At 38.6% G+C, this 22,125-nt stretch overlaps 2 protein-coding genes across 2 annotated transcripts; one reads left to right on the plus strand and one right to left on the minus strand.

Moving 5' to 3' along the window:
* Positions 1-1,046: 1,046 nt before the first annotated feature.
* Positions 1,047-21,947, plus strand: LOC585943 (actin-related protein 2/3 complex subunit 2). The gene is made up of 10 exons (XM_030990130.1): positions 1,047-1,261; positions 2,286-2,320; positions 13,517-13,629; positions 14,012-14,244; positions 14,852-14,945; positions 15,533-15,659; positions 16,209-16,309; positions 18,211-18,320; positions 19,469-20,910; positions 21,086-21,947. Exons 1-9 carry the CDS (start codon positions 1,188-1,190, stop codon positions 19,491-19,493), a joined length of 912 nt encoding a protein of 303 aa, XP_030845990.1. The 5' UTR covers positions 1,047-1,187; the 3' UTR covers positions 19,494-20,910; positions 21,086-21,947.
* On the minus strand, positions 4,824-11,839 carry LOC115925985. The gene is made up of 2 exons (XM_030990129.1): positions 11,670-11,839; positions 4,824-10,990 (listed from the first exon to the last, which is right to left on the minus strand). Exon 2 carries the CDS (start codon positions 10,861-10,863, stop codon positions 5,398-5,400), a length of 5,466 nt encoding a protein of 1,821 aa, XP_030845989.1. The 5' UTR covers positions 10,864-10,990; positions 11,670-11,839; the 3' UTR covers positions 4,824-5,397.
* Positions 21,948-22,125: the final 178 nt, after the last annotated feature.

Here is a 22,125-nt window from a genome sequence, read left to right on the forward strand (position 1 = left end):
ATGACGAATTTTCTCACAGCCAAACAAGTGCAAGGATTTTAGTAGCTTATAACAATAATTGTATCTTGTTCTTGATAAAACATCAAGTTAATCACATTTTTTCTGGGTAATGCCATTCAAATGACGAAGATGTGGCGCGTTGCCATCTGAGGAAATATTAGGCTTTATTTGGTATACTTAAATATCAAATGAAAATTGAGAAATTGTTAGAATCCTTCTGAATTTACAAACACGTTGAGTGCATCTCTTAATCACCGACTTTCCAACCTTTCACGAAGCGTAGTTTCCTAATTCAGGGGGAGCTGATCGTGTCAGATCATGAGGGAGGGAGGGGAGGGAGGGGGCTGGGTTGTCTGCCGAACGCTCGACTACTTCCACCCCACAATAAGTCATCCCTCTTTCGGGCTCCTTGTAAGACCGAAGAGTTCTGGAAAACGCCCCTCCTCCTGCTTCCAATCTAACTTCCACTCCATGGTATATTCTTATCACGATCGATTAACTGTTTTGGTTTTACAGCGGTGTTTGTTAAGATTCTTAGCAATAAACCAAACATGCCTTCGTACTTTTTTTTAAAAATAGAGGAAGGTATCTAATTCTGAATTCCTTCACATGTCCGCTGACTGACTTAAGTTTGAGCATTGTCGCACACATTGTGTGGGTGACCCCCCCCCTTTACTTTTCTATTAAAAAAAATATTTTCTTCAGCATCCAATTTTGGAGGGGAGGTAAAGCACTCATCATTTGTACGTTTGCAGATGATTTATAATTATGTAATTATTTTTTTCTTTTTAATCAATAATATCGTTCCCTTCTGAATTATTTTGTTTTGTTTATAGGCCTATTGTGTGAATGTTTTTAACGGACGTGCTGAAAAACAGCCTTATGGCTGATGGCAGGTGATTAACCGTGGTTAGATTAATAAAACAAACAAACAAAGAAACTGATTTACAAAAGTCATTTCCTTCTTTGCCAAGAAAGGGGGGGGGGGGGGGTAAATGTCAATGATTCATAATAGTACCCGCGCCCAAACACTAGAGGGCAGCACATATCAAGTGTTACATCCACTTCCTTCTCGTGAAGACCGTGTACGAAAGAGCGTCCCCCACTTTGAGAAAAACACCTTATTTTCCAGGAAGTGCGAAAAAAAGTGGAAACATTCTGCCTGGTATTATAGACCCATCATCAAGATGATTTTATTAGAAATAAAGAACAGAATAATTGAAGAGACGCTTCTAAACAAATTCGAAGTAGCACAAGCCGGGTGAGTAAGGAAGTGATTTTGTGATCGTGGGTTCCCTCCCATCTTTGTACGTGTAGAGTCAATGCAATGAGCTGTACTGTGTGTGCATGCCATTTTTGCCTAGCTAGTTTTGCCTCTGATCTTTTACAGTCTTAATTTAGCTCAGATGAGGTGAATTGCAGAAGCGTGTGATCTAAGAGGTTTGTGAATAAAAAGAAAGGTGAATAATGACAGGTCTTCTTTTGAAGTGCTATTACCATGTAACATGAAATATCATGAAATAATAGGCTTTCAGAAATCACTTGTTCAATTAAAAATTTAATTCCCTCTGCTGTTGTTTATTAGCGCTTCATTTATTTAGTCACTTAATTTTTGTTCATGTTAATTTGTGCTTAAAAGTTAAAATGACAACTGTGTACATAGTCTACATATAGTCTACTCAAAGAATGATTGGTTTCCTAATCCTATACGTTTGTGTGTGTAATCAGGTTTTTACAGGTAGACCTATGTAACATAAAGTCTAAATAAGATCTGATCTTCCATCGTCCCTACATTTTAATCTACTTTCATTGATCGTTGGTGTCGTCTTCCAAATGAAGGAAGACTTTTGAGACATAATAATTTTAGTGCGCATAAACTTTGGACATCCCAGCATTCAAAATTCCGGATTTTCTGGTCCTAGAAATCCCCCAAAACAGAATATTCTGAATTATTCGTAAGGGTTGGCAGGTATGGTATTAAAAATTCATCAAATTACTTGTAATACTTGTAAAAAATAAATTTAAATAAAAAAAAAAAAAAAAAAAAAAAAAAAAATCAAATTTTTACTTTTTTTTTTTTTTTTTGGGGGGGGGGCCAAATTTTCCCTCGGGTCGCGCCACGCGTTTTTAATTTCATGTAGCCTGTCAATAGAGGGTCTGGCCCTTCTGGGATGTAATCAGAGACGCAGCCATGTTAAAATCTTAGTCCCTCATTAATTTGTTTCGTGTAGTAGCATCATAACACTTCACTTTTAAAAATGTTGTTATGTATTTTTTTGTGACAGAGGAAAGCCTGATGGAATTGACATAAAAGTAGCAGGTGAGAATCTCTCTCTTTAACTTTACATGTACTAACTTAGGCAGCTAGGGCTTCACACTCATATCAAACAAAAAATTATTATTATTATTTTCCTTTTTTTAAAATTATCTTTTTATTTTTATTATTTTGTATCTACTTTTTTTTTTGGGGGGGGGGGAGGGGGGAGGGGATGGTGACTCTGGTTCTAGATATCGACCACTTTCATTATTTAACACAAACTTCTGTACGAGAATTTCTCATGACAACTTGAAGAAAAATGCAAAAGAAAAGACAGGAAGAATTGGCTCAATGTGACCTAAATAAATAGAACAAATATCAAATAGGTGTAGACCCACATCCAGGGTTTCCTATGTGCACTGTTTTTCTTTTCCTCCGAGCCAACATTCACGAGGTATAAAATTGTAAAAGATAAAAAAAATACATCATTGCATGTAATTTCCTGTACATGTATGAACTGTAACTTCCTCCTCCATGTACATGCTGCGTAAAAAAAGGAAAAGAAACCAATATTGTTGGTTGTGTGACGTTAAATTCTGCTGAAGTGACCCCAACAGTAGGCTTAAAGAAAGGACGACGACATCCAAGTTGAGATACGTGCATAAAATGCAGTTCATCTGTAATATCAATAAAACAAACAAGCAATCATAAGCATGTGTACAAATTCACATGAATAAACAAACATCTATTGTATCGCACAACTAGCTTGCCATAAATGACCTTAATATGCATAACTGAGTAAAGAAAACCTTCAAGAATAAACTATGTGAGTAAAGCTCACTTGTGCAAACACAAACTGTATAACTGCCTCATTTATCTTATTCTAATGAACTGTCTCAAATTCTACCTTTGTTTACAAATATAACCCTTACAAATCATACCTCTCTATCTTGTAGGTTAACGTCATACACAAATAAACCCTCGACCAGCCTTATTTCCTGCCTCTATCTTACACTCTTTACTTGGTTCCTGAACTAAATTCCTATTTGCTTCTACACCCTTGACATTCTTTATAACCAAGGAAAACAATTCATACTCTTTGTTTCATGTCAATTATCATCACTCATTACACACAAATCTAGATTATCCTCAACACAAACTGATATATGCACAAATTGTGCATTCACACACGTTATCCTACGTTTGTCTATATGTGGTGCTACATGCACAGACAACATTTTAACGTACTTTTCATCTTAAAATTACAGAAAACTAGATTTATATCTTGTGCCATTTTTGGCCTCATACAAACAATTAAAGATTGATTTATACAAATAACAGCTTTATAGTACTTACAACATTGGGCTTGTCTCGATTGTCGGGGATTACTGATGGAATCACTGTCCACAAAACATTTCAAATTTCGTGACTTTTAGGCTGGCGAACTACAAACGCCCTCTTACGACCAAATGAAATTATGGTTAATCTGAACCGACGTCATGACAGAAAACTTTCTAAATCTTACATCCCGGCCCCTTAAATGCGTAGCCACAGCAAAGCATTTATCCAAATAACTTCAACTTCCATTCAAATTGTCTAACTTTTCTGTTAATAAAACACAACTAAACATTCAGAATTTACACTCAACTCTGCATAGCACATTCCATTAATTTCATTTACACAATGTAGTACATTACAGTAAATGCCTTTAGGGTGAATTTATAGCCTATACACAACAAACACTTGTCGTCTAAAAATGTATACCGACAGGTCAATTAAAGTAACATTGGGCAAAACGATCAGTTGCCTTAATAGAGTACACATTAACTAAATCTCAACACAATTGTTGACACTCTGTAGCAAATAACAATAACAAGGATTGTTAAAGTCCTTGACATTCCTTACACACTTTGAGTTATCTAGTGAATTACCAAAGGAAAATACGAATTTATATCAGCTCAAACATAATGATTCTACATGTACCTCTATGCACTAGAGCTGCTAACTACTCAGAACTGTGTATTTCAGTACTCGATTCTTGAAACTAAACCCCCTTTTTTGTGAGTTTTCAAGCAAATTTCAGTAGCCCACCACTAAGTACAACAGGGTTACACACAAAAAATGATTTTCAAATTCAGAAAATGGTGCTTCTGTGATTAAACTTTCTCATCATTCGCAATCTTGAGTAAATTGTCAATTTACTTCCGGTATACAAAACTTTAGTTCAACTATCCCCTTCATATCAAATATCCTCTTTTGGGTCTATGCATCAAATATCAACACAATTCGGTTCTTTAAAGTTTCAACTTGAACTAGACACTACATATTTGTATGCTCATGCATTGACCAAATAACATGTTATCATGACAAATGATTCTCATTTGTAGTGGTCAAATATTTAACTCCTGCTCTTAGGAAAAAACATGTAAGAAATTACGTATGAATATCGTTCGAACAAAAAAAAAAATCTTTCAGCAATAGTCTCAGTTCAATACTGAAATGAATACATGTATTCTGAAGTCCATTATAGTCTTTCTTCAAGTATTGACTAATAAACATAATAATATGACATAGTCTATAACAAGGCTGAAATGTTTATTACTCTTCAAGAGTAGAGTCCACTGTCCTCAAATATAACGTGCCCGATTTACCTCAAGGGCACAATGTTACCGCAAATAGTCTTGTATAAAGTCTGAGGACTGTTTTTATCAATTTCTTGCGCTTAAACAAGTTTGTTGCTGTAAACGAGTTCTGTCTTGCGTCGACGTCAGTCTAACTTGAATATGATGATCAGGATAATCGCGACATAAAAAATTCACAAGAGGCGGCGCTAGGCTCTCACCTCGCACGTTTAATTCATCGTGCATCAAATATAATTATCTCACATAAGAAACTAATGCTCCAATTTAGTCGTTCTTCGCTGTGGATCCATTTAAATTGAGATCGCTCTCCACGGTTCACCAATTTACGCTCTTTGCTTCTTCCAAAACTGAAACATGATGATCAGGATCTTACGCTCGTCACGGATCAGGAAAATTGCGACACAAAAATTCACAAGAGGCGGCGCTAGGCTCTCACCTCGCACGTTTAATTCACCGTGCATCAATATAATTATCTCACATAAGAAATGAATGCTCCAATTAGTCGCTGTGGTTCACCAATACGCTATCTGCTTCTTCCAAAAGACATACTTTCTGCACAGGCCTGACTAGGATACCGGTGCTATGTTTCAGCTTCACCGATCGGACGAGCTTGTCCTTCCCAGGATAGGTTTCGATTACTCTTCCCGTCAACCACTTGTTCCTCGGCAGATTGTCGATAATCAGCACGATGTCACCTTCCTCCAGATTTCTCGTCTCTTTCAGCCACTTCTGCCGCTGTTGTAAGGAAGGTAGGTATTCCTTCACCCACCTGCGCCAAAATAAGTCTGCCAGGTATTGAATCTGCCGCCAGCGTCGACGTCCATACAGATCATGTTTCTGGAACACATCAGGTGGTAGAGCATTTTTTGACCTCAGGAGCAGCAGATGATTTGGTGTGAGAGGCTCTGCATCCCTTGCGTCATCAGATGTTATGGTGAGTGGACGCCCATTGATAATTGCCTCTACTAGACACATAAGAGTCGTTAAGCCCTCATCATTCAGAACCTGCTGCTTCATGACTGCATTCAAGACCTTTCTCGTAGTTCTGATTTGTCTTTCCCATGATCCACCCATATGGGATGCTCTCGGTGGATTGAATTTCCAATCAATTCCTTGTTGAAGGAGATTATCGTGGATCTTCTCCTGGTTCCATCGTTTCAATCCCTCCCTCAGTTCACGTTCAGCACCTATGAAATTTGTACCATTGTCGGATCTGATAATCTCTGGTTGTCCTCTGCGTGAAATAAATCTCTGAAGGGCATTCAGAAATGAATCCGTCTCCAATGAATGCAGTACCTCTATGTGTATTGCTCTTATAACCAGACAAGTGAATATACATCCATATCTCTTCACAGAGCTCCTTCCTTGTCTCACCATGTATGGGCCAAAGCAGTCAACTCCCACGTTACTGAATGGAGGTTTTTCTGGTACCACTCTATCTGCCGGCAAATCTGCCATCTTCTGTTCCACTGGTTTTGCACGTTGACGTTTACATGTGAAACACTTGTGTAGTACATGACGAACTGCTAACCTCCCTCTGATTATCCAAAATCGTTGTCTGAGTAGGGATAGCACATACTCCTTCCCTGAGTGACCACACATAATGTGGTAATGTCTCACCAAAAGCTGTACTACATGATGCTTGGAAGGCAAAATCACTGGGTGTTTTGTCTGCTCTTCTAGTGGTGCATTGTGTAGTCTTCCTCCAACACATATCAATCCTTCGTCTGTGAGTTTCACGCTCAATTTAGATAGTGGGCTGGATTTTGCTATTCGAGTGGGTGACCGTTGTGTAGTCTTATTTTGCTGTAAGACTCTGTACTCCTCAGCATAGGTCTGTTGCTGAACGTATCTGACAATTGCTTCTTCAGCTACAGTCATCTCATCAACTGTTACTGGCTGCTTCATATCCAGTAAATTCATATCTTTGCGTGCCTTTCTTCTCAAGCACTCCTTGACCTTCAGGATCCATGCAATACCTTTCTTCAGCCGGAACCAGGACGAGTAACTTTCAAGGAGTCTATCTGTCGCCTTGACTTCAGATTCGGCTGCAGCAAACACTCCAGTCTTGTCTTGCTTTACCTCTGGGTCATGCTCTAAGCTAGACTCATTCACTGTCAAGCTTTTAGGCCAATCGCATTCTTCTGACCACAAAAATTTTGGCCCTTCTTTCCATCGTCCAGTCAATTCCTCAGCTGTCAGTCCACGCGAGGCATCATCGGCTGGATTGACATCAGTGTTAACATGTCGCCACTGCCTTGGTTCAGATCCCTCATGAATGGTTGTAATTCTGTTTGCTACAAACGTATGGAAACGTTTATCCTCATTCTTCACATAATGAAGTACTATTGAACTGTCAGTCCAAAACACTGACTCTTGGAGCGGCAGATCCAGTTCCCGTTGTATCATACTGTCTATAGTGACAGAGAGTGTAGCCGCCATCAGTTCAAGCCGTGGGATTGTCATCCTCTTCAGGGGTGCAAGACGTGACCTTGCAAATAGTATGCTGCAGTGCACCTGACCCTTAACATCCTTCATCCGCAGGTAGGAAACGACTCCATAGGCTTTCTCTGAAGCATCTGCAAAGTGATGTAGCTTATACTCTGCTACCTTGCCAAAGTCGTGTGGTTTGATGCATCTGTTGACCTGGAATTCAGTCATCTTGGGTAGTTCCTGTAACCATTCATTCCATCTCTCTATTTCCTTGCTTGGAATCTCCTCATCCCATGCAAGTTTAAGTCTGGTTAGTTCCTGCAAGATCATCTTAGCCTTTAGGATGAAAGGACTGGCGTAACCGAGAGGGTCGTAGATGGAAGATACAACACTCAAGATACCCCTCCTGGTTTGGGGTTTGTCCTTGGGTCTAAATTTGTACAGCAAACAATCAGTTTCTACATCCCAGCTGATTCCAAGTGCTCTCTCGACTGGAAGAGCATCATGATTGAGATCCAGACCCCTCACATCTTTAGCTCTCTCTTCTTCTGGTATGGATTGCAGGACAAATGGGTTGTTACTGACCCATTTGGTTAATCTGAAGCCTCCTTCACTGAGCAAGACCATCAACTCCGCAGCAAGTTTCACCGCTGTTTCTTCATTCTCAACTGACACCAGGCAGTCGTCCACATAGAAGTTCTCGAGAATGGCCTTAGATGCTTCCACTTTACCATTACCATCACCGTTTCTTGCTGTCTGACGAAGTGCATGGCTGCACACACTTGGGCTCCACGTACCTCCGAAGAGGTGGACGCACATCCGGTAGACCAGCGGTTCCTTGTTGAAGTCTCCGTCCTTCCACCACAAGAATCTCAACACGTCTCGATCTTCTGGAGGTACCCTCACTTGGTGGAACATTGCCTCTATATCTGACATGAGTGCTACTGGTTGCTGGCGGAATCTAAGCAAAACTCCCATCAAATTGTTGATAAGGTCTGGCCCCTGTAACACTGCATCATTCAAAGATACCCCTTGGTGCTTGGCCGCACAATCGAACACGATTCGCATCTTGTCTGGTTTTTGGGGATTCAAGACTGGATGGTGGGGCAAATACCAAACAGGGGTGTCCTTGGGTTGCCTAGTCTCCTCACTAACTTCCTCTGCATAGCCTTTCCTGAGGAGATCCTCTATGCCCTGTTTGTATTTCACATACATTGCTTGATCTCTTTGCAATCTCCTTGCCAACGATTTCAAACGCTGTTCTGCACTCCACTTGTTATCAGGCAAGTTAGGTGGTCTCCTTCTGAAGGGCACCGGTAGTTGGAAATGTGCACCTTCCCGCTGGATGTCCCTCTCCCATATTTCCATTACCTTCTTGTCATTGACTGACATTGCCTTGTCTTTCTTAAGCACATCTGTAGCTTCGATCTTCCAGAATTGGCTGACTTGTTCCTCCAGTCTATCATTACTGTCAATGAAGCTGGATGTAGCTTTGGGTACACCATCTGAACTGGAACCTACAGGTCCACTCACTGACCAACCCAATTTGGTCCTAACAGCATAAGGGCCATGCTGTCCTCGTCTCACCTCGATAGGTATCAAGGCTTCAGGTGAATCCTGCCCTATCAACAGTCCAACTTCATGTCGTTCAATGATCGGGAGGTTGATTCCTTCTAAGTGATGATATCCTGAAATGTCATCCACATTGGCAATGTGTGTGTCTCTGATATTAATGGCGTCTCTGGTATACACACAGGGTAGCTTCACACAGTCTGTATCTGGTCCCGTGTCTGCAATCAGACTAATCACTGAGGTCTCTATGGGGCTATTACGCTTCTCCAGTGTTGTCAGGCTTAAACTTTGCTTCCTTCCAGTAGCATTGAGTTCTCTGGCCAAAGTGGCTGTACAAAATGTACTGGTTGAACCAGAATCCAACAGTGCATATGTATTCACAAATACATTCTCTCCTTGAGCTCTAACCCTCACTGGAACAATGGGAAGCACACACCTTCCGGCCCCTGTGACACACTTCTTAACGAACCCATTCTGGACTTGATGGACTTCGTTGTTCTGGGTTTCAACTGGAGCCTGTGTCGTTGTCATCCTTCCTGCAGATGAAGATGCATCCTGTGCAAAATGGAGAAATTTTGTGTGTTTTCTCTGGCATCCTTGTACTGAGCATCTTCTATTCAATCTGCAAAACCTACTGGTGTGGCCAGATTGCAGGCAGTTGAAACATAGTCTGTTGTCCTGAGCAAACTGAAATCTCATCTCGGGTGCCATGGATTTAAAACTGTCGCACCCAAACAAGGAATGTTCTTGCCTACACTTCAGGCACTTCAGGTTGACTGCTACTTCTGTTACCTCTGTAGCGTACATGTAGTTACTTCTTGTACTCTTCTTGTTGAAAGCTGGGTTTGAAGTTTCAACTCTTTTTGTTGTTGCTGTCAGATCTCCAAAGACAGGATCATTGGCTTCCTCAGCAGCGTTGGAGACAAACCTTGCCATGTCCGAGATATCGGGAGAACGCTCCTGCTGTCTGATGTCTCTCACCAACTTTAACCATCTACCTTTAAGGTAATATGGAAGTCTCTCAGCCACCTTCAGCAACTCTCTCTGGCTACTAATTTCCTGCAGTAGATCCATTGCTCGAAGAGTTTCCATGCTGATCTTCAACTCATCTGCAAACTTCTGCAGCCCCTTCCGGTCATTCGCATGGCAGATTGGACCAGTGGTTATACGTTTGATCCAGGCTTCTCCTATCTTGTACTTGCTGCCAAAGCGTTCCACCAACAGCTCTCTGGCTCGTTGGTACCCATACAGTGGTTCCATGACCATACAGCACTGTATGATGCCCTTAACTTCTCCTTCACAGCAATGATATAACTTCATAAGTTTTGTCCCACTATCGAGTGAAGATCGACCAATTAAGTTGTCGAACGACATCATAAATTCATGGAAGTGCAAAGGACTCCCATCAAACTTCATCATCTCTACATTAGCCAGACTGATAGCTTCCAACCATCGTTGTTGCTGAACTTGGGTCTGCAGATAAAATTCTCGGTCGTCTCGTGGTTGATAAGCTTGACCTGAAATGGGAGATGAAGCCATTTGCTGAGCTGGAAAAGGAATAGTCTCTTGTAGGAGCGCAGGTTCCTTGACATCATGATTGCTGACATGATGATGATGTTCCGTAGCATGCTCTGCACTTTCATGCACCTGCTTGACATTCTGCTGACTGGAACTCCTATTCCCTATACTCGACACCTTACTGCCACTCCTGTGTTGCTCATACACGTCTTCTTCTGCCTCTGCTGCGCTGAGCTTGGCACGTAAGAGCAACTTAGCCTTCCTTTGCTTAAGGCGTATTTCTTCGAGTTCTATCTCTTGTTCTTCCTGAAGAACTGCTAATTCTGCTGCTATTGCAGCCCTCTTGGCCCTGGTCCTAAGTCCAGATGACGTGGTGGAACTCTTCCCAACCTGACTTGCAGAATCCTCTGGATTGACATCATCAACACCTACTTGACTCATGGTGACGAATGCTAAAGCTGTTATGAACTTTGTGTGACGTTAAATTCTGCTGAAGTGACCCCAACAGTAGGCTTAAAGAAAGGACGACGACATCCAAGTTGAGATACGTGCATAAAATGCAGTTCATCTGTAATATCAATAAAACAAACAAGCAATCATAAGCATGTGTACAAATTCACATGAATAAACAAACATCTATTGTATCGCACAACTAGCTTGCCATAAATGACCTTAATATGCATAACTGAGTAAAGAAAACCTTCAAGAATAAACTATGTGAGTAAAGCTCACTTGTGCAAACACAAACTGTATAACTGCCTCATTTATCTTATTCTAATGAACTGTCTCAAATTCTACCTTTGTTTACAAATATAACCCTTACAAATCATACCTCTCTATCTTGTAGGTTAACGTCATACACAAATAAACCCTCGACCAGCCTTATTTCCTGCCTCTATCTTACACTCTTTACTTGGTTCCTGAACTAAATTCCTATTTGCTTCTACACCCTTGACATTCTTTATAACCAAGGAAAACAATTCATACTCTTTGTTTCATGTCAATTATCATCACTCATTACACACAAATCTAGATTATCCTCAACACAAACTGATATATGCACAAATTGTGCATTCACACACGTTATCCTACGTTTGTCTATATGTGGTGCTACATGCACAGACAACATTTTAACGTACTTTTCATCTTAAAATTACAGAAAACTAGATTTATATCTTGTGCCATTTTTGGCCTCATACAAACAATTAAAGATTGATTTATACAAATAACAGCTTTATAGTACTTACAACATTGGGCTTGTCTCGATTGTCGGGGATTACTGATGGAATCACTGTCCACAAAACATTTCAAATTTCGTGACTTTTAGGCTGGCGAACTACAAACGCCCTCTTACGACCAAATGAAATTATGGTTAATCTGAACCGACGTCATGACAGAAAACTTTCTAAATCTTACAGGTAGACTTTGATCTTATGCAACTCTAAGTCTCTAACCTTCCTCTTAGAAATAAAATGTTCTTCCTTTATTTCCTGTAAGTACCTGGGGGGGGGGGGTTTCATAAAGCTATTTGTAAAGTTACGCATGACTTTACAAATGACTTAAATATGAAAAGCCAAATGGGATGCTCAATTATTATTAACTGCATCAACTAAAGTTGAACTGTGCAAATGTAGATAATAATTTTATTTTTAATGCAAAGTTTATTTTTTTGCCATAATGTAATTGAGGTTACCGGTATTGGAAATATAGTCACACTTTGTTAAAATATCAGCAAAAACTTTGGGCATCCTATCTGGCACTTCATATGAAAGTCGTTTGTAAAGTCATGCATAACTTTACAAACAGCTTTATGAAACACCCCCCCCCCCCCCCAGGGCTGAGTACTATCTTTCCATTTCTCAAATGCATGAATACATGTACATGACCCACTGTATGTAAAGAAAGTGAAAATAAGAATTTGAATACAAAAATGAAATCACTTTTCCTATAAATATGAACTTGAAAAAGGTATGAGGTTATCGGATTTTAGGGAAACATGCAAACATTATAATAGAATAAGATGAGCACAGAAATGGATCAGTAGTTCATGTTATAAAATTTTGTTAACAAAGTTGCTAACTTCTTTAGGGATTTCATGTTCGTTTAATGAACTGTTAATTTAATTTAAGAATCCATAACTGCTTTTATTCAAAAAGTCTTAACTTTTTATTGTCCACTTTTCCTCAAACTTTCACTGATCTGTCTGTCCTAATTTTTTGTCTCTAATTCTCGTCTCTATTAAAACCAAAGTAATAAATATCAGGGTGGAACTCCCGTGAAAATTAACTACTTGTAATCACCTAAGAAATTAATAAGTTATGAATAGCAAGAATGTATACAATCAACATAATAAAAATCTACCTGGTATTTTATCTAAGCTAAAGACTAAGTAGATACTCCTATTTCAAACTGAAGTATTGAATTGAAAACCGGCCCAGGCATGTAAAGATAATAAAAATATGAAACCCAAGTCAGATTTGGGTTCCATGTGGGCCCTCTTCTATGCAAACACATTCAAGTGCAATAAGCAGTCTACTCATGAGACTGATGTACATGTACATGTATGTTAGTTGAGTCTTGAGAGAGTATTTAAACTTGCCATATCTCTTTAAAGGGAACCTGTAACTTTGTCTCAGATTCTGAAACAAAATTCTTGATTTAGCTCATGCTGCAATGATAATTATAAACCTTTATGTCAGTCAGGAACCCCATGAGTTTTACAAGCCGATCGCCTGTCTGATTATCAAGATATTTATGAGTGGAATTATAAATTTTGAAAACCGTATGTCAAACGGTTTTCATAACACTACAGTCTATTGGGGAAAACGAGTATGGTAAAACCGGTCACTCAAAGATATTTACTTTTTTGAGGCACTTCTTGATCATTTTGAAGTGCAATTTGTTTTGGGCTTCAATATTACACCATATCACAGACACTACTAACACGTAGGGCCGTGTATCTCAGATTTAACATTGTTTAACGATCCCTTTAAAGAAGTAATATTTGAAGCTCATGTTCAAAATACACATGTAGTATTGTGACATGGAACTCCATTGAAAAAGCAATACCGTAACTTTTTTTGTTTGTGTGCAGACTTTGATGGGGTTCTCTACCACGTTTCTAATCCGGACCAAAACAAGCTTAAGCTCATGGTCAGTGTCAGTCTGAAATTCTACAAGGAACTAGAGGAGCATGGAGCAGATGAGGTAAGAGCTAGCTATTGATGATGAATTGATGATGATGATTGTTTTACCTGACCGCTAAGAAAGCATATGTGTCCTCGTGAGTAAGCAACCAGAGGACTGATGGCTTTAAGTCCTCTCTGAGAGACTCGGTACCGTGTCTCTGAACTGATTTTGATCAAAAGATGATTTTGTTAATTAAATTGTATGCTCTAAAAAAAAAATGTTGTGTAGCGCCCTCTGCAACAAATTTTAACTATCCCTTTAAAGCCGACATCTAAAAGTATTCAACCAGTCCACCTTTCATTCTTGAGTTACGAAAAAACACAAAAAATATCAAATTTACAAGAGGTATGAGCAATTCAATCATTAACTTTATATATAACTGACTGTCTTTACTTTTCAGCTCCTTCAACGTGAGTACGGCAGCTACCTGACCACTCCCGAGAGCAACTATAGCGTGACGCTGCTGATTGACTTAGAAAACGTACCGACCAATAAGGAAGAGGTGGCCGCCAAGGTGGCGCTCCTCAAAAGGAACTGCTTTGCCTCCGTGTTTGAGAGGTACTTCAAGTACCAGGAGAATGAGGTCACCAGCAAGAAAAGGGCCATCATCAACTACAGGGAAGATGAAACCATGTAAGTCAGGGGAAATAATTTGAGGGGGCTCGGGGTGAATTAGCCCTTGAAATGCCCAAAAGAGCCCCCAAAAGTTATAAAAGAGCCCAAAAAAATTTGCATAGAGTTCAATGCAAAACAAATTAAAAGAGTGTTATCATGCAAGCAAGCTTGAAAAGTACCCCCTGTAAATTTTTTAATATTTTTTTCCTGATGTAAGTAGAGGGATGATCCAACATCCCTCGGGCTCTGTCGTGAGTATAGGCGAGTATAGTCTAAAGCCCCACTGCACTACTTATAGCTACTATATAGCAAACCATGCCTAATTGGTTACCATTGGCCCCCCATGATCCTCTTTTTCTTATGTTAGATGAGAGCTGATTTGATGAGATAACCACCTGTCAGTGACCATGCAGGGAAGTCTAATCCCTCCTGGCAAAACTAGTGCGGTGGGGCTAAATTTTTGAGTGTTTTTAATACATCCACAGGGGCATCCAAATGTATCAAAATTGTAAAGAATTACTATCCTTCCAATTTTCAAAATTTCCCAAAACTTTGCATTACCTTTAACAGAGGAGAGATCTCGAAATAAAACTCAACATTTTTCTTTTTGCATCTGCACTTGTAGGTATGTCTCAGCAAGTAAAGACAGAGTCACTGTAATCTTCAGTACGGTTTTCAAGGACAACGATGACGTCATTATAGGAAAAGTTTTTATGCAAGTAAGTAGCAAGCTGATTTGATTGGTGTATTTGGAAATGTCTTTACAGGGACTGCTGGTGTGACAAGCTGTCAACAATTATCTGTCGATACCTGAATTGGCTATTGTTTGTAATTGCACAAAATATTTACAAAATCATATTAACAGTAAAAATTGTGGCTTATGGGCCGAATTGCTGATTTTTTTATTTTTGTGATTTTTTTTGTATACAAATTAATAATACCATGACATTGATCAGAAAGTAAAAGAAACATATACCTGGTATTAGTAATTTACAACATTGAAACATTATTTGAATAAAGTATATCAAAGGATTATCAATATATACCGTAGTTATACACTGCGAATTTAGAATTATGCTACTTCATGTACATGTATATCCAGTACATTAATAAGAGGGAAACCTGAATATATAATTAATTTAATGTTTTGATTATTTGATCATATTATAATCACTTGATTTAGATATTGCTAGATTTGAATATAGTGAAAAGTTATCATGAGAGAGAGAGAGAGAGAAGAAAAAAAATTGGGTAGTTTGTATGATTACTCAACTCGATTCCGAACTCTGTATCTTGTGCCACCTAGGAGTTTAAGGAGGGGCGCAAGGCCAGTCACACCTCACCCCAGGTTCTCTTCAGCCATAGAGAGCCGCCCCGTGAACTTCAGGGCTCGGACGCAAGGACGGGAGATAACATTGGATACATCACATTCGGTGAGTTCACTTGTGATCAGGCTACTTGCCTGTAAGTGTTATAGCCTTCTGTGAATAACCCCCTGGTGTTAATTTCAAATGCGGGAAAATTATATGAAAAATATACCAAGTGCAACTTCTTCCTAATGTCTCATGCAGATATGATGTGGCAAATGATGACGTAAAAAGTAAAGCCTCTCTAAAATGTTAGTAGCCCCAAATTCGTCAAAATTTTGATGGCAAAAATTATACTTAAATCTTAACGTAATGTGAAAGAGGATGTAATTTAAGACCCACTTTTGCAAAGATTCCCCCCCCCCCTTCCGAAAAAAGTGTTTGTACGCAGAAAACCTACATTGTCTTTTCTTTCATCAATATTTAAGAAATGTGTCTTAAATGACATCCTCTTTCACATTTATAATACAATTTAATTGAAATTTTGCCATCAAATTTTTGGCAAGAGTTCTTTTGATCAAAATAAGGCTACCGTATGATGTCATCAAAAGCCTCCAATGATCATTAGTTTCTTTTTTTCCATTAAACTTTGATTTTCTTTGATATTTTTTGTAGTATTGGAGCCACGTCACACAAACGCGGGTGCGAGAGACAACACTATCAACCTCATCCATACGTTCCGAGACTATCTACACTACCACATCAAGTGCTCAAAGGTAAACAAAACAAACATTTGATGTCGGCCCAAGTTGTTTTGGTTTGTAAAACAGGGGGGAAGGGGGAGAGGCAGAGGCAGGGGGGGGGGCAGGGGGAGGGGCAGGGGCAGGGAGGGATGGAGAGAGAGAGAGAGAGAGAGAGAGAGAGAGAGAGAGAGAGAGTGTGGTGATATTAATGAAGATGATGATTTTTGGAGGGAGGGAGGGAGAGAGAGAAAGAGAGAGAGAAAGTGTGGTGATTTTAATGAAGATGATGATTTTGGATGTGTAAAAGATAATCATGATGAACATTTATAGGCTATCCAGGGTGCTACAAGAATTTTTTTCACCACTTGCCCTGTCGGGCAAGTGGGTTTTCAATTTACTTGCCCAAACAATATTTCCACTTGCCCAAAACTTTAAAGCGAAAAAGGACTCGAGGTTAAAGCATTTATTATCTCGTAATGATAAGTTAGTGTTTTAGATAGCAAATTAATGCACATACATGTACAGTGTAACTGTACTGAATAATAACCTAATATGTCAAAGAAAATGGTCAACAAAGGATGGTTGAAGGTTTAAAAAACGCATTTTATTGATTCTCCATAAATAATCAGATTCACATGAATCTCGGCAAGGTAGAATGGTTCAAGCAGGTTTAAGTTTTTAATATTCAGTCATGTAAAAAAGCATAATGACCCTGTTGTAAAAAATATGATACAAACATGTCATTAATGGTAGCCACATGTACCATGGTGCAACATCACATGTGTGTCTGTGCAAGCCGCTGTCATTTGGAAACGTAGGCTAATTTTCAGCTGTTAATAATTTGGGTCAACTCTTCCATCAAGAAACGTCATGTAAATAATGGGTAATCAACTATTTTAAATAAAGTACGGACATTTTTATTTCATCATTCACTGCTATAAATATCATGCCAAAATTTGTAAATTCTTACTAAATAATAATATTGAAGATATTTTACGATAAATCTCGGATAAGTATGCGAAAACTAGACTAAACAACGTCGCTAAAACCATGAAAACAAAACAACAACGGCTTATATTCTGGGGGTCTCGATACTATTATCAAAATGACTCGCTCGGTCGGATCTTGAGACCGCAGTAATAAATTGAAAACGAGACAAAAACATTCATCTGATTTATATGAGCAGCGAGTTTTAAATAATATGTTCACAATCATTAACAGTCATTATGAATAAATATCAAACATTTGACTTTTTGTACTTACTAGAAAATCCCTGTTGTTTATTCCATTCCGATTCGCACGTGTTCATTTCCCTAGAATAATGACGTCATATTTGGCGTGATTCAACCAATCGGCAATCAGAGAATAGCAAAGGCCTGTCGGTGCGGCCTGCAGAGCTAGAGAGAGAGAGCGCGAATAAGCTCGCAGCTGGTACGATCGCGCTAGCTGTCTCTAGCTAGCTCACGGCCGGCCGTGCGTGGAGGCGGAGCGGCATTCATGGCTTGAAGTGTCACTGTTGCATGCGCGCTGAGCTAGCTGAGCTGGCTAGCTGTCTGTGAAGTTTTTTCGAAATCGGAACGATCGCTTTTTTGCTTCTGGATTTTGACGACGGGTAAGAAGTTGACGGGTGAATGGTAGAGTTCTTGGACACTAGGAAATTACTGTAAAAGTATCACTTGCCCGAATCGGGCAAGTGATAATTTGATTTACTTGCCCGACGGCTCAATTTGGTTGCCCCGGGACGTCGGGCAAGCGGGTTTGTCGCGCCCTGCTATCACAAAGATGCCAATGCAAGTGATAATTTTTAGATTTTAGTGTCGAGGATGAAATCTGTGAAGGTATAGAGATTTATTACTCCGATACATCCAAAATGATCATCACTTTTTTTCCTCTAATTTTTTCTTATTCTTCCTCTTTTCATTTTTTTTCACCAGGCTTACATCCATTCCAGAATGAGATTTCGCACCTCTGAGTTCTTGAAGATCCTCAACCGAGCTCATCCAGAAGACCCCAACCAGAAAGACAAGAAGAAGACCACCGTAACGTGAGTTCTCTTTACTTTCTACCTCGTCTCATCTTCCCTACTTTCTCACTTTAAATCTTTTTCCTGGTTCACATCTTTCTACTGTAAATGTCAATCTGTTTTTTCCTACTTTGTCTCCCTCTTTCTTCCTCTGCTTCTCTCTCTCTCTCTCTCTCTCTCTCTGTCTGTCTGTCTCTGTCTCTCTCTCTCTGTCTATCTCTCTGTCTCTCTCTATCTATCTCTCTCCGACTGTCTGTCTCTGTCTGTCTCTCTCTCTCTCTGTCTCTCTCTATCTATCTCTCTCTGTCTATCTCTCTGTCTCTCTCTATCTATCTCTCTCTCTCTCTCTTTCTCTCTTTCCTTTCCGATTTCTCTCTCCCTCTTTGTTCCATTATTTATGGAGGAAAAAAAAAAAGTATAGCCATTTCAAGAAAGAAAAAAAATTGGACTTCTGTCTTGTCTGTCTCTCCATCTTCCTCTTCCTTTCTTGCAAGTACCCTCTTCCTTTCCCTCTGTCTGTCTTGTCTGTCAGTCTCTCCTTCTCTGCTCATGTATTTCCTAGCATTCTGTATCAAAATATGAAGTACAAACATCACTAAAAGAAGGATAGTATTCTGCTATAGTTTAAAGAAGAACATTTTAAGAAGAAATCAATTTCTAATCTGCTGAGCGCCAGAAGGGCATTGACTATGTGTGAAAGATTATGAGTTAACATCCTTCTGGCTCTCAGTAGATGAAAAGCCGATCTTGCCTTTAAAGTGACTCAGTAACATTGCCTCAGATTCTAAAACAAAATACTGGATTTAGCTCATGCTGCAATCATAATTATAAACCTTTAGGTCAGTCAAGAATCTCATGACTTGTCTGATTATCAAGATATTTATGATTAGAAATTGAAATTTCATATTTCGTTTTCCTAACGGTTTTTATAACACTACAGTGTATTGGGGAAATGAGTATGGTAAAAACCGGTCACTCAAAGATTTTTTCCCTTTTTTGAGGTGCTTCATGATCATTTTTTAAGGGCTTCAACATTACGCCATATCACAGACACTGATAACATGTAGGGCCATGCATCTCAGATTTAACATTGTTAAACGGTGCCTTTAAACAACATCCCATCATTAATTAATTTTTCTCACTGTCTCTTTTTCTGTGTCATTCCGCAGAGGGAGAACATTTGTCCAGCAATAGAAACATTAAAAATCGCGGAAGAACAAGAGACGTGGAAAGATTTGGAACACAAAGATCAGGACCCGCCTTGAGACTGATATACTTCACATGGAAACGGCCTACGAACTCTGATCCTCACAATAGAGCCCCCGCCCTCCCCCCTCCCCCCCCCCCCCTATGACCCCCTTCATTTGGAGTCCATAGTCTCAAACTGTGCTGTTTGATAAGTTTGATATTAACATCCTTGTATAAAAATGATCAATTTCAATGATTTCATTAAACTCCTCTATCTGAACTCAAGTTGAGCCTGTGTGTATGATACCTCCGTCACACCACCACACCAACTTCTCAACGAGCCTTAGAGCACTTTCAAAATACCACTTGTTTCCTTTCGCAAGTCAGAAAGACAATGTAAAACAAACATGTATCTCTATAAGTCCAGAAGTCTTACCTGTGAAAAAAAAATATAGTCTTTCTACTCAAATATCAGCAATTGCCCTTGTAAATTTGCAGCTCTTTATACCACTTGTGCTTGTATATTTGGTATGAAATATGGTCGTATCAAAACTTACCCAGTTGTAGATGGTTTGAAATAAGATATTTAAACATATTCTTGGACCCCTTTGAAAAACACCTTATAGCTGACAAGGGCAATCCATCCCATGAGTGGAGAATAAATAAATAAATAAATAAATAAAAAAAATAAAACGATTAAATAGCTCTTTAGGTACTCCTTTGTGTTTGTTTAGGTGTAGGCTGCATGGTTTTCATTGCATTTTACATAAAAGGAGGCCTTATTCTTATTTATCAATATATTTTAGTTGAGTGAGAAAAGGCGTTTTATATGAACATATCAGTCAGAAGAAGTAGAAGAAGAATGTGTCTTTGATAAAGCTGGAGAAAGAGAGATCCAAATATTTATGGCATATCTGATTATAGCCTGGGTTTTTGTTTTTTAATTTCTTGGACAAACTGACCAAAATCTGATCTTCCTCGTCCAAACTGTTAGAAGAAAAGAAAAAATGATATGTCATTTATTGATGCAGCTAGTAGATTTCACCGAAACATCCAAGTAAACTCATTTCCATTTTCATTTTGATGTATACTTCTTGCAAAAGTTTTAAATTCACCAAAGTATATCGAGTATACACTAAAAGAAGTAGTAGAAGAAGGGAGTGCGAAGAAGGAACATTAGTACATAGATGGATGTTCCTGAGTAGATTTGTTTTATATTATGTATTTACAAAAATGAGATCATTTAAACCATTCTGAATATATTTGCAGTCTTATGTTGAGGGACAGTATTGTACAGTGTAAAATCATTCTTATCCAGTACATATTTTGTTTCCTTCTCTTTACATTAAGTCATGTATCAGATTTATATAGTTTTTATGACTGACTTGGGGTGCTAGGTTAGATCAATCGTTTATTTCGGGAGGTACGGATGAGTTCTTTAATAGTGTCTTCTCATCAAAATGCTGTATCTGATATTGCAAGGCCAGTTCCTGTGATAAAATACCTTTTAGGTCTTGCCGCCTTATTTCTTTTAACACAGAAATGTTGAGAAAATAATGTCTAGAAAGCCCTTTACTGTCGATCCTTCATTTCGGGAGGTACGGATGAGTTCTTTAATAGTGTCTTCTCATCAAAATGCTGTATCTGATATCGTAAGGCCAGTTCCCGTGATAAAAAACCTTTTAGGTCTTGCCTTCTTATTTCTTTTTACACAGAAATGTTGAGAAAATAATGTCTAGAAAGCCCCCTACTGTCAACATTTCGCCTCAAGACGATGGTATTTACAATGATTGTATGCATCAAGCTTGTACCCCGTATTATTAAAATAATGTAGGAAGACATACAAACATACAAACTCATTCCACACCATACGGGATTGATAACTATGCTAATTTGGTTTATCACTCCAAAATATATGCATGTCTTGTTTTTGCTATGTAAACAAACATCACTTTCTTAATTTCTTGATTGTTTTGCAGCACTTTCACCTTTATTTAAGAAAATGGAGAGTATGGGAGAAAGTTGTACTATTATTGATATTGTTATAAATCATGAAAACATTAATTTTAGAAGGGAAGGCAAATGTAGAAAACTTTACGGAGCACTACTTAGATTAGGTAGTATAATTACCCATCAATTGTGCCAGGTTTCTTTCTTCACGTGGCATGTTCCATCAATTCTTGTTTCAAATATAATTAATTTGTATAAAAAAGCCTCAATATATTCCCTTAGGATTAGCTTCGTAATTGAAGATTTTATTGATCAATTTCAGCAAGTTATTGCTGATGGTTATCAAATGTTAATGGAAAAAAAGTGATAAGGAATTGAAATGTTGTCTGTCTCTTCCTGGAACAATTATGTGCACTTTGATCTTTTCAAAGACTTGATATGTTAAAAAGAATAAAACACATTGTAGCTTTCATATTAAATATGTATCGGAAGAAATTTCTCACACTAAAACTGTTTTCTGTCATGTCTGGTTTGTTTTGTCCATGAATAATGTATATTGGGTTTGCAAAATAGACAATTTTTAGGTTTAAAGGGCAATCCACCCTTTGTAATAAGTTCATTTATATGATAGCAACAAAATCACAGAAACAGAAGGAAGAAAGTTTGAAATAAATTGGAAAGTGAATGC

This window comes from Strongylocentrotus purpuratus, unplaced genomic scaffold (assembly GCF_000002235.5).
Source record: "Strongylocentrotus purpuratus isolate Spur 01 unplaced genomic scaffold, Spur_5.0 spur5_scaffold_19, whole genome shotgun sequence".
In the NCBI taxonomy this organism is placed as follows: Eukaryota; Metazoa; Echinodermata; class Echinoidea; order Camarodonta; family Strongylocentrotidae; genus Strongylocentrotus; species Strongylocentrotus purpuratus.